General features: G+C 46.0%; 1 protein-coding gene across 8 annotated transcripts in view; it reads right to left on the bottom strand.

Moving 5' to 3' along the window:
* The window catches only part of MUS81 (MUS81 structure-specific endonuclease subunit), a 293,609-nt gene that overhangs the window by 25,265 nt on the left and 249,620 nt on the right, over positions 1–18,724 (bottom strand). For all 8 annotated transcript variants that reach the window (XM_073605255.1, XM_073605253.1, XM_073605252.1 and 5 more), the window contains one exon: positions 15,862–15,945. In XM_073605255.1, the coding sequence (XP_073461356.1) occupies positions 15,862–15,945 (84 nt within the window). The remainder of the gene's footprint in view (positions 1–15,861; positions 15,946–18,724) is intronic.

The raw sequence follows: 18,724 nt of genomic DNA, 5'->3' as shown, positions 1-18,724 counted from the left end.
AGTACCAAAAAACCCCCCTGAAAAGGTGGGACTTTATAAAAGGGACTGTAAACCATTAAGTATAAAAATATATTCAGCTTTATTACATATTCAAAGATAACAATTACACAATGAAGATAAAAAGGTCATATGAATATACAAATCCGTAGTAAGATGGTAGAAGTAAATATATGTAGAAGCTCTCTTAGCTTGACCCAACGTTTCTGGCTAAATGCCCTTCTTCAGGGGTTATATTCAAGCATATAGAGACATATATCTAAAAAAACATATGTTGTAAATATTAATGAAAACATAGTGGATATATATTGAATTATGTTCAAAGTTATTGCAACAATGAACAAACATACAAAAAATGGAGCATCTTACATAAACAGAAACCAACCTGAGACCTCACATGACCACAAGAAAATATATAGCAAACAGCTGAGCAGATGTAATGAAGATTCCTGCTGAGCCCGCTAACCAGTGTCACCAGCGAGGATCCCACATATGACGTGCGCCCAGAAAGAGTCTAAAAGGTGTAAATAGTATATGAATTTATATGTATAATGTAGGTAGAAACATATATCAAATGGGTAGGCATATTAAGATAAGGACATATGGGTGCACCTACTACATAGTAAAAGGGGGCATAGGAGGCAACAGGGAAGAGATTAAACAAACTGCCATAAAGGAAAAGAGGAATTCAATGAGAGCCTCTTATCCGTTCCATTTATAGCCCCGAGCGCCGCAGAGTGGGGGTCGAAATGAAGCCGAGTGCGGCCGATTTACATAGCAGGTCCCACCTTCTGGAGCACGCAGTGCTGATGGACGTCCCACTGGTCCAATGGCGGGATGTGCGACGTCCATTATAGGCGCTGCAGGCTCTAGAAGGTGGGAATTACAATGCAGCCGCCGTGTGAGATCCCTGCTCAGCTCTCCTCCTCTCCACCGGCTGCCTGCTGTGAAGATGGGCGCGCACTGCATATCACGGCTGAGCTGTTGTGGCAGGACACATGAAGTCTCCTGGTCAGGTAGGTCAGTGTGTGTCACTACCATCAGTGTAGGTAGGTCAGTGTGTGTCAGGTAGGTCAGTGAGTGTCAGGTAGGTCAGTGTATGTCAGGTAGGTCAGTGTATGTCAGGTAGACCAGTGTATGTTAGGTAGGTCAGTGTATGTTAGGTAGGACAGTGTGTGTCAGGTAGGTCAGTGCATGTCAGGTAGGTCAGTGTATGTATGTCAGGTGGTCAGTGCGTGTCAGGTAGGTCAGTGCATGTCACGTAGGTCAGTGTATGTATGTCAGGTACATCAGTGCGCGTCAGGTAGGTCAGTGAGTGCATGTACAGTTAGGTCCATATATATTTGGACACAGGCACAGTTTTCATACTTTTGACTCTATATGCCACCAGAATAAAATTAAAATGAAACAATCCAAATGAATTTGAAGTGCAGACTTTCAGCTTTAATTCAAGGGGTTGAATATAAATATCACATATAAATTTTAGGAACTGCAACAATTTTTATACACCCCCCCCCCCCCCCCCATTTTCAGGGGCTCAAATGTAATTGGACAAATGAATATAATGATAAATAAAATGTTAATTTTTTTATATTTTGTTAAGAATCCTTTACTGGCAATAACTGCCTGAAGTTTGGAACCAATGGACATTAGCAAAGACTGGGTTTTCTCCTTTCTCATGCGTTGCCAGGCTCTAACTGCAGCTGCAGTTGTTCTTTGTTTGTGGGTCTTTCTGCCTTTAGTTTTGCCTTCAGCAAGTGAAATGCATGCATAATTGGGTTAAGATCAGGTGATTGACTCGGCCATTGCAGAATATTCCACTTCTTTTCCTTCAAAAGCTCCTGGTTTGCTTTTGCAGTGTGTTTTGGATCATTGTCCATCTGTACTGTGAAGTACCGTCCAATCAACTTTGCTGCATTTGGCTAAATCTGGGCTGACATTATATCTCTAAACACTGCAGAATTCATCTGGCTGTTTATGTCTTCTGTCACATCATCAATAAACACCAATGATCCAGTGCCACTGGAAGCCATGCATGCCCATGCATTCACACTGCCTCCACCATGTTTTACAGATGACGTTGTGTGCTTTGGATTAGGAGCTGTTCCAAGCCGCCTCCACACTTTTTTCTTCCCGTCATTCTGGTACAGATTGAGCTTAGTTTCATCCATCCAAAGAATGCTTTTCCAGAACTGGTCTGGCTTTTTATATGTTTTGTGGCAAAGTCTAATCTGGCTTTTTTATTCTTCAGGCTTATGAATGGTTTGCACCTTGTGGTGAACCCTCTGTATTTGCTCTTGTGAAGTCTTCACTTGATTATAGACTTTGGCAATGATACGCCCACCTCCTGGAGAGTGTCTTTCACTTGCCTGGATGTTTTGAATGGGTTTTTCTTTACCATAGAGAAGATCCTGTGATCATCCACCACTGTTGCCTTCCGTGGACGTTCAGGTCTTTTTATGTTGCTGAGCTCACAAGTGCATTCTTCTTTTCTCAGAATTTACCAAACTGTTGATTTGGCCACTCCTAACGTTGCTGCTATCTCTTTGATGGATTTGTTTCATTTTTGAAGCCTTACAGTGGCCTGTTTCACTTGCATGGACAGCTACTTTGAACGCATGATGTAGGATCACAGCAATAGATTCTAAATGCAAATACCACACTTAGAATCAACTCCAGATCTTTTGCCTGCTTAATTGATGAAGAAATAATGAAGGAGTAGCCCACACCTGGCCATGAAACTGAAGCTTTGATTCAAGTGTCCAATTAGTTTTGGTCCCTTAAAAAAGGGGGATGGCTATTCTTAAGAGCTGTAATTCCTAAACCCTTCCTCCACTTTGGATGTACATACACTCAAATTCAACCCGAGAGTGTGCACTTTCAGCCCATATCAGTTATATAACTATAGCTTGAATATGTTTTGGCAAATACCTGAAAAAAATTAAAATTGTGCCTGTGTCCAAATATATATGGACCTAACTGTATGTCAGTTAGGTCAGTGTATTTATGTCAGGTAGGTCAGTGTGTGTCAGTGCATGGCAGTGTATGTATGTCAGGTCAGTGCGTGTCAGGTAGGTAGGTCAGTGTATGTCAGGTATGTAAATCAGTGTATGTCAGGTATGTAGGTCAGTGTATGTCAGGTAGGTAGGTCAGTGTGTGGCAGGTAGGTGAGTTTAGTGGTCATCATTGATGGGCACCAGTAATCCAGGCAGCAACCAGCAAGCGAGCTTACCACCTGCCACACAACCCCACCGTCCAGCCAAAAAACCCCCCGCCACAGCGCCCCCGCCCCCCCCCCGTGCCGGCCTTGGACTTCGGGCTGAAGCCCCTGGTCTTTTTGCCACCTAGCAACGCCCCTGCCATTAAGCCCGAAACTCCCATGCCAAAATGAACAGAAGGATGCTGTTGTGATATGAGAGTCTGCATGTGGGACCTTAGGGAAGCAACTTTCTACTGAGGAGGTAAGATTCCTGTTGGTCCAAGATTAGACCCAGGTATTCCAGATGCTGTGACAGCTGGCAAGCAGACTTTAGGAAGTGGATTATCCATCCAAAGGTTTCAAATAAATAAATTGTCCCTTGGACGGTGATGGCTGAGGAGTCCTTCATTAGGAGGTCGTACTTTTGTGAACATTCGGGTGCAGAAGAGAACCTGAATGGTAATGGTACAAATTGGAAGTATAGGTCTTCCACAGCAAAATGCAGAAAGTATTAATGTGAGAGGAAGATGGTGGTTTGCAGATAGTCATCTTGTGTGTCTACTGATGCCAGGAATTCCTATTGTTTGAGAGAAGCAATGACAGTTCACGTTGATTCCATCTGGAATTTTGGTACACAAAGAAATTTGTGTCACGATCGTAAAACCCAACTGCAGGAAAATAAAAAAATCCAAACTTACAGTGGGCACCTGGCCCTTAAGTGGTTAATTACTCATTTAGTTTAGTTGCAGAGGATAAAGGATATAAATACTAACCTTATTCCTCACTCCAGAAGGCTCCCACCAGAGCTTCGACGTCCCCATCCCCACATCTGCTCTTTAAGCTATGGACGCACTCCAGCCTCCTCAACGTACCATACAGGTTTAATTTCCCTTTATGATACATGATGGTACTAAGGCTCCACCCACAGACCAGGGTTTTTTTTTTTCCATTTGTCTTGTCCAGTTAGCATCTGGCGAATAGACATGGTAGCAATTGTTGGCCGCAGGGCTGGACCTCCAAGAGAAAATAAAACCTTTAAGAGGCTTCAAAATGCCTATCAACAGAAACTTTTAAAGAGGGAACATTCACAATGGGAACTGTAAGGTTTTTATTGAGAACTGAAATGGCAAGATCCGCTATCAGAATAGCCCATTTCACCTTAAAATCCTTTCCCATGGTTTAAATCTCAGCAAAAATCTTAAGAGTGAAAACTTAAATACACAACAGCGATGCTGTTTTTTTTGTGCGATTTGTTGGGGCAATGGCTGGTGTTGGCGCTTCACTCATCAGGTCACCATGGTTGATGTGGTGTCAGGATAATTGAAGCGCATTATTTCTTTTATTAAATTGTGATTATAAAATGAAATAGTTCAACTCACCATACTGCTGAATCAGTGGGAGCCCTGAGTGTGTCACTTTCCATCGTCACCTGCCACCAGATGCAGCTTGTCACTTGCCACCAGATACAGCTTTTGTCACTTGTCATGTCACCTGCCACCAGATGCAGCTTGTCATGTCACCTGCCTTCGGATGTAGCTTGTCACTTGCCATGTCCTATGCCACCAGATGCAGCTTGTCACTTGTCATGTCACCTGCCTTCAGATGCAGCTTGTCACTTGCCCGGTCACCTGCCACCAGATGCAGCTTGTCACTTGTCATGTCGCCTGCCACCAAATGCGATTTGTCACTTGCCACACTGCCTTCCTACCAGATGCGGATTGTCACTTGCCACCAGATGCAGTTTGTCATGTCAACTGCCACCAGATGTGGATTGCCACTTTCCACGTCGACAGTCACCAGATGCGGATTGTCACTTGCCACATCGCCTGCCACCAAATGCAGATTGTCACTATCCTGCCACCAGCTAAAGCTCCCCACTGTTGCCTGCCACCAAAAAATACCAGATGCAGCTTGCCATTTTTTAAGTGTAAAGGAAATTTGGTGGCAGACAACAGTGATAGCAGAGAAAGAGGCTTCTCTTCCCACCTTTTCAGCACATGTGCATTGGCTGGGTCCCAAAGTGAGGGCGGGCAGTGAGAAATTATGTTATCTCTGCTCTCTCACGCCGCCCTCCCACCACACTCGCAGCCTGGCTGCAGAGAGGCCACGGTCCGGTACCGGACCACGGCCCAGTGGTTGGGGACCCCCTCCTTAATACACAGGGGCTTGTTTAGGCTGTAGAGACTAATGTGCACCGGGCCAATGAATGTGTCCACCATAGAGAGCATCTGGCCTGCAGCCCAGGTTTGTATCTCTTAAAATGCTGGGGAAGGAAAATCCTCTGCAGTCTCCTCTACAGTATCAGGGTGCTCAATTCTTTCCTCCATAATACCTGCATGTACAGGTGGTTCCGCCGCTGAGTCCTGAACAGGGTCATGGGGAATAGAGGAAGGTTCTAGAAGCACCAAATGTTTTCCAAATAGTTCTGACATTGTGGCAGGGAAATCTGCTTCTGTTAGACAGGCCACCTGGTGTCTGAGGGGGAACTAGAATCAGAGCAGGGGGTGCGGTGTGGATATAGGACATTGCTCTAGGAACAAGGAAACGGGTATCACCCTGAGCATTGTTTTGGGGTTCCTGTAGGCCTTCTGCAGAATGCATGTTCTTCAGCCTGTTGTCCTAGCTCCCTTGCGCCTATGATCTGTCAGTGCTAGCGAGGGGATCCCCAGTGGTGTACTCACAATAATGGAGTGTGGAAAGGATGGGGTTTTATGTGTAAAATATGGCAGTAGGAATGCAGCAACATGCTGTGTTGCATTCTCGCTGAAAAAGGTGGGTGGGAATGCATCATCCAGGAGGCATTATGCAGCGACCTCATTTTCCTGAGATTACATCTAGATAGGAAAGAATACCGCCAAGACAGGAGAGAAACTGCCAAGATAAAAAAAAATAGGATTTTTTACTTACCATAAAATCAATTTCTCTGAGTTCATTGACAGACACAGCCTTCTATCTTCATAACAATAGGGTTATATCCGCAGGAGTAGGACTAGGCAGAACAAAAACAAACAAACACTTAGCCACTCCCATGGGCCGTCCACAGTCAGTATATAATCCCCTCCCTGCTCTAGGTATTCAGTTTAGTAACAAGCAGTAATACACGTATCAAAAGAACTCCATAGAGGGGTGGGTGCTGTGTCTGTCAATGAACTCAGAGAAATGGATTTTACGGTATGTAAAAAATCCTATTTTCTCATCTGTTCATTGTCAGACACAGCCTTCTATCTTCTTAATGATAGGGACGTCAAAAAAGCAGTGCCAACATGAGGGGTGGGAAAATGAAAAATCCCAAGGCTAATACAAGAGCCAACCAGGTAACAGGAACTTCACCCAGGACAAGCTGGAACCCAACCTGAACGATACCCCTTCAAGAGGGAACAGACCCCCTAAACAGCAGCCTGCAAAAAAACTTGCGGCCAAAAGAAGCATCCGCAGATGCCAAACCATCCACTTCGTAGAACTTGTGAAAATGTACACCAATGACCAGTGGCCACCTTGCCAACTGGCTGATGACAGAAGGCCTAAGAAGCACTAATTGCCTGAGAAGAATGCGCCATAACCAGGAAAGGAGGAAACCGATCCCTGACAGGATATCCCAGACACATCATCTGTCCAATTCATCCAGACCAACAGACTCCGTGGCTGGCAAATACATCCGAATCCCCCAAAACACATCCCAGACATATAAAGCCAATTCCTTGGGATGTGCTCACCAGGGACACAAGAAGACAACCCAATGTCCTTATTCAAATGGAAATCCATGGAAGGAAATATGTAAAAAAGGACAAAGCACCACCTTAACCTGGGTAAGGTGAATGACAAGATACCTCCACCATTCACGACACCCTGCGAGTAGAGGTGATAGCCACCAAGAGGTCACCTTCTGAGACAGAGTAAGCAGTGGAACCTCCTGAATATTTTGAGAAAAAGATAGAGAGGCCTTTGGAGAACTGAAAACACCAAGTTCAGATCCCACGGCAGTGGAAGAAACCACCCCGGTGGAAACAGACATCTAACCCCTAGCACAAAAAGGCATGCACCAGGGAGTGTGAGACCAGGAGACGCTGAAGAAGACCGCCCAGGCTGACACCTGGCCCTCTATGGTACTCAAGGTCTATTCCTGCTCATCCCTTCGTAAATGGAGGTAGGAAAAACTGAGCCACCTAAAAAGGAACGAGGACAAATCTGATGAAAATCGGCCCCGTGGCCCAACACTAGCCAACCCGGCCCTATCCGTCTGATAGCATTCCACTCCTGGAATGCGTTTGTCGGAAAGGGCCGGAACTAGACGCTCTGCCCACCGGAGGAGGATACTGGCCACAGCCAGGGTTGCCAACAGCCTTTTTGGCCCACCATGGTGAGGGACATAAGCCACCCCTGTTGCCTTGTCCAACTGGATCGGTACTGGGAGCCCCCCATGTTGAGCCGTCCGGGATCCAGACCTAGTCTGATAAATTGAAGTTCTGGGATATTACACGGTAGTCCGGATTCCACCCATGTTCAATGACCCCGAGCCGAGCTCAGTCCCAGGACATCTTCCCACCCGGACAGACTGGTATTGGTGGTCACCCTGTTCAATACAAAGGGAGAAAGGATCCTCCCCACTTAAGAACCGGAGAATGAAGCCCCCAGACTAGGAAACCTCTGGTTTCCTGACTCAGCTGAATCCTATTTTTCAGAGACCTTGGGTATTTGTCCCATTATGCCAGGATCTTCCCGAAGGGAGCCTACATGGAACTGTGCAAATGACCTTGTCTCCAAAGAAGGGTAGATACCATCAGACCCGACATCCACATATGGATCCACAGAGGATCCCACCTGCCGGATAGTAAATGAAACAAACGCCGCATGCCACTTCTGTCGTCTGTCCAGGGGAAGAAACACGCTGGCCAGAGCTGAAGCCCGGTCAGGCTCAGATAAATCAACGTTCTGGCCGGACAAAAGCAGACTTCCAATAGTATAGATGCCAACTGAAATCAGAGAAAGTCTGTATAGAAACTACGTTGCACCTCGGGGTAAACGAGAATTCGGCGCAGAAGATCGCCCAGGCAGCCAGGACCATCAACCCTCACTGACGCAACCCTGCCAGATCCAGGGCCAACACCTCGTGAACCCCGAGGAGTGGTGGCCAGATCAAAGGACCACACCACCCGCCGATAATGCTCCGCACCCACAGCAGACAGAGGAAGTGCTGGAGTCAAGCACATAACAGAATGCTTAAGAATTCGGGATGTCATCGAAGACAGAAAGACCCCATGATGGAGTGCCACCGCTGCGTGGACGAACTCCATCCTGAACTCCTGTACCCACACACAAGGCAGGTCAGGGCCCTGAGGTCCAGAATTAGATGTACCCCGTCCTCCATCTTTTAGACTGTGCCCAGGTTCGAATAAAACCCCTGACACTGTTCCCAGCACGGGAACCAGGACATTTACACACTGCAGCAATGGGGCTTGCACAGCCCCCCCGCGGAGGACAGCAAGCGACAAACGACCATTGGAATCAACAAACTGTTTGGAGGAACACACCTGGAAAACTAACTTGTCTCTGGACAAACTCAAGATGCGACATGAAGTCATTCATAGTAACCCCCCAAAATACATGTCTAAGCACCACTTAGGCAACAGACTCAGCAACCAGGGGAACTGCGGCCAAGAGGCATAGCGGACAAACCGCAGCGCCTACCCAATAGGTCCCCAAGCAGCAAAGGCAGGGGGATTTTGCTCCCCCTCCAGGTATGCCAGCTGGGCCCTTAGAAGCCAGAGATTCCTCTCTATTGGAGCCATAGTTGCCTCTAGCAGCCTAGAGACAGAGGGGTTCACTACTGGTGTAACAGTCCCCTTCTGAAGGGGGGGCTCCCCAAAGGGGTACCTTACAGCCAGCGTTTTTGGAAACGCAAAAGGCACTTTTTGACACTCCCAGTCTTCATGGACAAATTTGCCAAAATAAGACAGAGAAGGGAACGCTTTCGCCACGCAAGACGGTTTATCCAAGAGGGTACCAGCCCTCCCCCGCAGTCACCGCTGCATCCCCCATCTTGAAAGATTCCCGCACAGTTGTAAGTGTAACAACCAGCACCCCTTTGAGCCCTTCTGCCGTCATCCTCACTCCTTGACAGGATAGGGAGCGTGGCCACCAGCCAGAAAGGTGGCCACCTCCAAGCGGCAGAGTCAGATAGGATTGTTCAACCGGGAAGGAAGGGGAGGACAGGAGTGCCCTATACTAGGCTATCCGCCTAAGCGCTACACCAAAAAGTCAGGGGAGATGGGGGTCCCACCCACCGGGACCCCCCCTCTGAGGTCCACATAGAAGGTGTTGACTGAGGCCCTGCACAGGGGGCACCCCCGAGGCCCTTCACAGGAGCACAGACCAAGGCTCCCACAGACCAAGGCCCCTCACCGGGGGCACAGACCGTTGCCCCTCACAGGGGCACAGACCAGGGCCCCTCCCAGGGGGCAAAAACCGTGGCCCCTCACAGGCGGCACAGACCAGGGCCCCTCACAGGGGGCACAAACCGTGGCCCCTCACAGGGGACACAAACCGTGGCCCCTCACAGGGGACACAGACCATGCCCCTCACGGGGGCACAAACCGTGGCCCCTCACTTAAGGGGCACAGACCGGAGCCCCACACAGGGGGCACAGACCCCTGCAGCACCACCCCTCAGGAAAGGGGGGGCACCACGAGGCCTAGTAGGCCGCAAGCTAGATTTCTGGCCTCCCGCCATGAGCAAACGGGGGGATCGGACTGACGAGAGCCTGTAGGCTGCAAAAGCCACGGGCTAAATTTTTGGATGCCTGCCGCAAGCACGTGGCCCACGGGGGGGACCGGACTGACCCTGAGCCCTGGATGGATCTTCGGCTAGTAGGCTGCAAAGCCGCGGCCTAAATTTTCGCACGCCGGCTGCTAATGCGCGGCCCGCGGGGGGGACCGGACCGACGAGAGCCAGTAGGCCGCAAAAGAGGACCGGACGGACCCTGAACGGACCTCAGCCAATAGGTGGCAGAGCTGCACCCTAAATTTTCGTCCGCCGGCCGCGAGTGAGGGGACCGCACAGATCCTAGCTGGTAGGCCGCAAAGCCGCAGCCTAAATTAGCCCCAGGACCCCCGATCACCCTCCTCCCAGGCCTAACCACCAGATACTCCCCCCAATACAAAACCCGAGGGTGGAAAAAAGGGGCCGTGTGTCCCAAAAAGTCCCTAGGCTGGAAGCCTGGGCCTGACCCGGGAAAGAGGGGGGGTGGAGGAGAACCCCAGAGGCATCGACCACCCCAGGGAGTACCCGCATCCCACACCTCTCCGGGGAAGGAGAGGAGGGGACTACTTACCTCTCCAGCGAAATGCGCAGGTAACGATCCCAGACAGAGCCTCCTTGCCACCGTGGGGGGGCTGTCAGCCATGAGGAACACTGTGACACAGGCCGAGACCCGGTCGTATGCGACCTCGCGAGACGTTTAACTCGCAGGGCCAGCCCCTGTCCAGTGGGGCTATGTCGTGGCCAACCTAGCGCGTAGCTGCGGTCTGCACGCGCTAGCTGGCCAGACTGGGGAGACCCCTGGACCAAGTGTTCAGTCCGTCGCTCAGCCCGGCAGTTGATTGGAGATCTCACTGGAAAAAAATCCAGTAAAGCAAAAACTAACAAACAAAAATTCCCAGGACTAGCGATCACAGCAGGGAACTAAGTCCTTACTAGGCAGAAAAAACGGAATACCTAGAGCAGGGAGGGAGTTATATACTGACTGTGGACAACCCATGTGAGTGGCCAAGTTTTGTTTTTTTTGTTCTGCCTAGACCCACTCCTGAGAAGGCGATATAACCCTATCGTTATGAAGATAGAAGGCTGTGTCGTCAATGAACGAATGAGAAACACCAAATTTAAATTGCTTGTGCAGAGAAACATTAGAGACAAAATAAACTGAAAAACTCTCACAATAATCCTCTGCCCATTAAACTGCATAGTGTGCTATACACTGAGAATTGTGTTATTAAATACCAGGAACTTGTGTTAACATAAAGGGAAAACCAACTTAGTCATGATGCTGGGCCTATTAGAGTTCCAGACTTTGCCTGCTGTGATGGACATACCCCCAAACGGGTCTTCAGGGTCTGGGGAACATAGAAATGGACCACAGCCCTGGACCTCTATAGCAAGCACCCCGCAACTAACTACATACATTGCATTTCATACCACAGTGAGCCCCTAATGCAGGATCCAGTGCCCAAAGCAAACAGTACAGTTTGACTCAACATAGTGGAGTCTGGTTACGGTTCTCAAGGTACACACTGAGGGTCACTGATCTTGAAAATAGCCCAGGGCAATAATCAGTCAGATTTTGATAGAAGCTTGAATAGTTAAAAAAGAAAAATAACTTCTCCAGAGAATAGGTCCATAACCTAAGGACACTGCCAAAAAAAACGTCCCACAGAATGGGCAGTGTTATATTTATTTTATTTATTTATTTATTTTCAGGTACTTATATAGCGCTGTCAATTTACGCAGCGCTTTACATATACATTGTACATTCACATCAGTCCCTACCCTCAAGGAGCTTACAATCTAAGGTCCCTAACTCACATTCATACATACTAGGGACAATTTAGACAGGATCCAATTAACCTACTAGCATGTCTTTGGAGTGTGGGAGGAAACCGGAGTACTAGGGTCAGCCCTAGCAAGTTTCTTTTGCTAGTGTCCAATTACCTGATGGCAGCCTGAATATAACCCATGTGTCCTGTACTGTACAATTAAGACAATTGTTTCTTTTTGTTCTCACAGTAAAATCCTTTTCTTCCAGTCTTTTGCCACCTACAGGATGATTGGACAATGGCTAACAAAAAACTGTCAGTCAGCAAAGCATAACTGGGAGCATGATCGCAAACACAGAGGGGTGTCCCTCAATTGACTCTATTTCCTCTGTTATCCATTGAGGGACACAGGAAGTCTTTCACCTTTGACACATCCAAAAGCAGTCCAACTAAAGGGAAGGCAATGCAGCAAACACAGGCTAACAGGTCCAACAGGACTGGGGACTGCCTGCAGCTGAAACAGCGACCTTTCTCCTGAAGATGGCATCAAATGAGGTCTGAACATCCACATGGTGGAACTTTATGTAAGTGTGAACAGAGTAGCAGGTGGCAGTCTTGCAAATCTGGGAAACAGTTACCTGATGCTGAAAAGCCCAAAAAGCAATCACAGAAATTAACCTTGACAGGGCAGGGCAAAACCCAGATCTTTGAGACCATGAGCTAGAGATGGTGGAACATGAAGTTAGTGCACCCTTAAGGGTTTTGATGATCACTGGGCGCCCTATAAACGGTGTGAGTAGACACAGGGCAACCATGTTGTTTCGAATTCAAAAGCGAGCTTTGGCATTTTGTAGAATAGGAAACACATAACAACAGCAATTGCCTTTCCATAATCCCAGGAGGGCATCCCCTACAATTAAACTTTAGGTAAATTCCAAAACATCCTTATCAGTTCATTGATAGCACACAGCAGAACCTCTTAACCATAGTAACAAAACAAAAGCATGGCAAATATAACCTTTTGATTTAGTCCATCATAAACCCCATTAAGCCCAGTCTGGCTCTACTTTTGTATTAGTTGAAATGGTAATTCAAGCTGGACAATAATATACAAGTTACCAGAATTCAACCTGTAGGTGTTCCAAGATATTAATATATGAATAAAAACTGTATTTGCGTGGTAGGGTGGCAGCAACATGGTCATAAACATCCCATCGGCCACTCCTCAGACCTTCTAACCTTTTCAGGGACCAAAAAGAGGGGTTGCATCAGCATCTCTGGAGCGGTGTATACACCTCTCCTTCGCCATTGATGCCCATTGAAATCAATGGGGCAGCGCGGCTATACCGCCAGCATAGCGCTGCAGCAGCAGCACTTTGCGGTGGTTTTAACCCTTTCTCGGCCGCTAGCAGGGGGGTAAAACCGCCCCGCTAACAGGCAAATACCGCCGCTAAAAGGACGGTAAAGCGGCGCTAAAAATAGTTACTGCCGACATCGCCCCCGCCCCAGTCTGAAATGGGTCCTAAAGTCTCTTTGTTTTTCTGTTGCATTATCATCTTTTTTAATACCACTTTTGTGTAAATTTTTAGTTTGAACCGTGTTTACCTGTTTTTTAAATCTTTTTTTAAAATCCTTAATGTTGTCTCTAATGCAAAGCTAGAACTTGCCGACTGCCCCATAGCACATTTACTTCTACAGGGACGGCCGTGTATATATACTAGGGTTGTCCCGATACCACTTTTTTAAGACCGAGTACAAGTACCGATACTTTTTTCCAAGTACTCGCCGATACTGATTATACCAATTACCAATACTTTTTTTTTAAACGTTAAGTGACAGTGGAACATGTGTCAGTATTTTTTTTCCATTTTATTTTTTTTATTATTCTTTACAATTTATTTTGTTTTGTTTTTTTTACAATGCTTTCTTTTTTTTTTTTTTTTTTTTTAGGGGGGCGAGTGGACGGTGTCAGTGTGTTTTTATTTTAATTTTAGGGGAACCCTGACATCTCCCCTTTGAGACAGGGAAAGGGACGGAGGACCAAGGTTCCCCAGTCCCTTTCTCTGCAGCCTCAGCTGCACTGAAAATGAATGGAGATGAGACAGCGGCTCCTTTCCATTCATGAACTGAAACATTGTAAAACACAGGTTACGATGTTTCAGTTATGTGAATAAACAGTCAGTGATCACTGACTCTGTTCATTCGGAAAATTAAGGAGCCGGATTTACCGGCTCCTACCCCCGCTCACCATCCTGACAGTTCGAGGACAGAGGGGGCAGAGGAGGACACGGAGGGGGACACAGGGGAGAACAGAGGGGAACAGCAGAACGGAGGGGGACAGCATAACGGGGTGGGGGGGCAGAATGGAGGGGGACACGGAGGATAACTGGAGGGGGACAGCAGCAGAATGGAGGGGGACACAGGGGGCCTGGAGGAGGATACGGGGACAGTCAGCGGTGATCGGTGCGGCTTTGGGGGCAGTTACAAGCACCAATCACTGCTGTATAGATTTCACTAAAGCAGCTGAAAGCCATGGGGGGGGGCGGCTGTCAGGTGAAGCATCGGAACATTTGCCGGAGTACTTCAAATGCTCGGTATCGATACCGATGCTAGTATCGGGACAACCCTGATATATACATGATTCTGCACTTCTGGGTATCGGATGTGAGTGTGCAGCGCCAGCGGCTTGCTCCCGCTGTGATTCTACACAGCGGAAGCTGATCAGCGGGTCCTGCAGACCCGATGTCTGACGGCAACCGCTGATCGTTCTGTACATAGGCAGAACTGCAGTCTACCTATCTAAATAAGGCAGATTGCCATTCTGTCGGTACAAAAGACATGGATCCTGTGTTCCTATAAAGCAGGAACACCAATCCATGCCTTCCACTAGTAAAAGCACTCCCCCACAGTTGGAAAACACATTTAAGGGACACAGTTAACCCTTTCCCTGTTAACCTCTTCCCAGCCAGTGCCATTAGTACAGTGACAGCACATATTTTTAGCAATGATCACTTTATTAGTGTCACTGGTTCCCAAAAGTGCCAGTTAGGTGTCTGATTTGTCCACCGCGATATTGCACTCCTGCTAGAAGCTGCTGATCACCACCATTACTAGTAAAAAAAAAAAAAAAAAAAAAGAATTCCATAAACCTATCCCATAGTTTGTAGATGCTAAAACTTTTGTGCAAACCATTCAATATACACTTATTGGGATTATTTTTTTTTACCAAAAACATGTAGCAGAATACATATTATCCTAAACTGATGAAGAATCTGTCAGTCAGCAGCTCTCTGCTCTGCCCCCCCCGTGCTCAGTGGAGGCTCACATACTTCTTCTACTCACTGAACTGCAACTCAATTTATAACATTTGTATCATGTGTTTTTTCTGGATTTTTGGTTGATACTCTGTGTTTATCATTTAAAATACACCTATAGCAATTATAGACTCTTCATTTCTTTAAGTTGGCAAACTTACAAAATCTTCAGGGAATCAAATTATTTTCCCCACTGTATTGCCCTGTACACACAGTCGAATTTTCAGACGAAAAATGTGTGATAGGACCTTGTTGTCGGAAATTCCTACCGTGTGTGGGCTCCATCACACATTTTCCATCGGAATTTCCGACACACAAAGTTTGAGAGCTTGCTATAAAATTTTCCGACAACATAATCCGTTGTCGGAAATTCCAATCGTTTGTACACAAATCCAACGCGCAAGTGCCACGCATGCTCAGAATAAATTAAGAGATTAAAGCTATTGGCTACTGCCCCGTTTATAGTCCCGACGTACGTGTTTTACGTCACCGCGTTTAGAACAATCGGATTTTCCGACAACTTTGTGTGACCGTGTGTATGCAAGACAAGTTTGAGCCAACATCCGTCGGAAAAAATCCATGGATTTTGTTGTCAGAATGTCCGACCGTGTGTACAGGGCATATATGTGTGCAAAGGTAGAAATCCTGCATGCTGCAAGTGCCAGCAAGTTTCTGAACATTGACTCGAGTTTCAGAAGACTGCAGTTTGTTAAGAATGTGTGCATATCTAGCAAATACTCAGCAGTGTGTTTTTGTCTGAAGTATACAGTAAACTTTTAAAACAAAGACAATGGTAGCAAAAAGTATAGCATTTGGTATGACGTACCTCTGAAGCTTACCACATTTCACGCTTGACAGTAGTTTTTCCTTCTCTTCAGTAGAAGAACAATTTTCATACGCAGACAGGAGACTAGATGACAAACAGAAAAGACAACTGTTTATAATATGCTTGGGGTTATGTGTATATATATATATATATATATATATATATATATATATATAGCATCATAAAATGTAATTTATATGACATACAAAATGTGATGCTCAGTTATGTGTATCCAATTATCAAATTCATTTCGTATCTCTCTTTTACAATATCATTCTGAAAGATAATCAGTTCCACCACAAACATTTTTTTCAAATAGAAGCTGTAGTAATATAGCCCTGCAAATGAATAATGCTTTTAATCTTCAGTAGGTCTTCAATTCAAATGGATTGAAAAAAGGCCTAGTAAACATTGAAACGCATCATCTGATTGTTATTTTACTACCTTACTTTGTAATGCTTTTACTCAAAGAAAAAGTTTAGATTTTTATGTTAAGTCAAATTTGCTAATCATCTTTTTGAAAGACATTAAATAATGATGTCTACTCCAAGCAAGCCCTAGCGCAAGCGAATGGATGAGTTGGTTGACTATATCTCTCACAGTTGTGGCAAATACAGTGTGCTGTGCACAGTAAATAGAAGTTTGTGCATTTAAGATAACAAACACTCCACACATCATTGGCCATTGCAGATGGTTAGATAATCATAGTTAACTAATTAAAAACAATATTCCCTTGGTTACATAATTGTACATGCCCATTAGATGTTTCACAAGATAAGGCTGGCAACTTCTCAATGTTTCTGGAAATTCCCCTTAGAAATGTACCCTTAAAGTGGTTGTAGACCCTTATCTATACCCAGTGACGTGACTGGCCCCAGGTGATGCACAGGTGAAACAAACCCACCTACATAAGTTGTACCTGTGTATTTTTAGCCATTTGTCCTGTACATCCTTGACAAACTCAGAGATGTAAAGCATTTTTTCACAGACTCACAAAGCAGGGGGCGAGGAGCAGCAGTTACACACTGTACAAGAGCTCTGAAAGTCGTTCTTCATAACTGAGATCCTCCAGCCCCCTTTTTAGCTTTGATGCCCCTCTCTGGAGTCTCTCCATTTCAAGCACATCTGTCCTGAGGATTGGTGACCAGAACTGGGTGGCACTCTCAAGATGTAGCCTAACCAAAGTTTTGTAAAACTATTGTTTTATCTTTTGCATAAATGCCGTTTTTAATTAATAAATACTCTGCTGGCCTTGCTTGCTGCATCTTGGCATTGCATGCTATTGCGGGGTCTATGACCTACAAAGACCCCCAGATCCTTTTCCATCCTTGTTTTCCCCAGAGGTTCACCCCTAGCATGTAACTTGCATTCATATTTTTACCTTCCAAGTGCATTACTTTACATTTTTCTATATTAAACCCCATCTGTCATTTCGCTGCCCATCCCTCTTTTTTACTAGGTCTTCTTGTAAAGATAATGCTGTTGTGAAGTTATTGCCCTACTTAGTTTTGTATCAGCAGCTAACACTGAGGTTAACCGATTCAGCCCCGGAAGATTTGGCTGCTCAATGGCCAGGCCATTTTTTGCAAGTCGGCACTGCGTCGCTTTAACTGACAATTGCGCGGTCGTGCAATGCTGTACCCAAACAAAATTGACGTCCCTTTTTTCCCACAAATAGAGCTTTCTTTTGGTGTTATTTGATTGCCTCTGCTGTTTTTATTTTTTGCGCTATAAACAAAAGAAGAGCAACAATTTTGAAAAAAAACCCACAATATTTTTACTTGTTGCTATAATAAATATCCCAAAGCTTTTATCAAAAAAACAAATGTTTTCCTCAGTTTAGGCCGATATGTATTCTTCTACATAATTTTGGTAAAAAAAAAAAATCGCAATAAGCGCATATTGATTGGTTTGCGCAAAAGTTATAGCGTCTACAAAATAGGGGATAGATTTATGCCATTTTTAATATTATTTTATTTTACTAGTAATGGCAGCGATCTGCGATTTTTATCAGGACTGCGACATTATGGCGGACACACATCGGACACTTTTGACCCATTTTTGAAACCACTGACAATTATACAGCGATCAGTGCTATAAAAATGCACTGATTACTGTGTAAATGTCACTGGCAGGGAAGGGGTTAACTGTGTTCCCTATGTGTGTCTCTAACTATGGGGGGATGGGACTGTCTACGAGGAGAGAGAGATCGTTATACATAGTACATAGTATGAACACACGATCTGTCTCCTCTCCCCTGAAACAACCGGGATCTGTGTGTTTACACACACAGATCCTAGGAGCCTGGCGGTCATCACGCCTGCTGGGCACTCGCATCGGCTCCGGGCACACTCTGCGGGCGCGTGCGCCCCCTAGTGCCAAAAAGCGAAGCGACGTAAGGTAACGTCGTTTCACCTAGCCGTGCCATTCTGCCACAGCAAAACTGCGGCGGTTGGTCGGCAAGCGGTTAAAGAATATGTTATCAAAACATTTCATATTCATGATATAGGTCTGCTGTACCATGTACTTGTGTTAAAAAGTATTGTGTTCTCTTTGTAATGCTTCCTTTGTGTGCAATTGCTGGTGTTCCTTACAGCCTCCTGCTTTCCTTTTTCAAACTGACAACACTAGGCATGAGAGCACATCCATCTAAGCATATTAAGTTTTTCATCTGTCCTTCAATGGCCAAGACTTGTGCTGACACGCCCCCTCCTGCACAGCCATTCATCGGGAACATCAACATCTGTGTACTGCTGTATCTCCACCCCCACCTCTCCAAGCCCCTTATGCAGCTGAGAACAGAGATTATGTAATCGCTTATTTAAAATTGCCAGTTAAAATTAGCACAGTGCTGAATAGAAAA

Source organism: Aquarana catesbeiana, linkage group LG11 (genome assembly GCF_042186555.1).
Source record: "Aquarana catesbeiana isolate 2022-GZ linkage group LG11, ASM4218655v1, whole genome shotgun sequence".
NCBI lineage: Eukaryota > Metazoa > Chordata > Amphibia > Anura > Ranidae > Aquarana > Aquarana catesbeiana.
The sequence above is the reverse complement of the archived record's forward strand: the minus strand, read 5'-3'. Positions and strand labels throughout refer to the sequence as shown.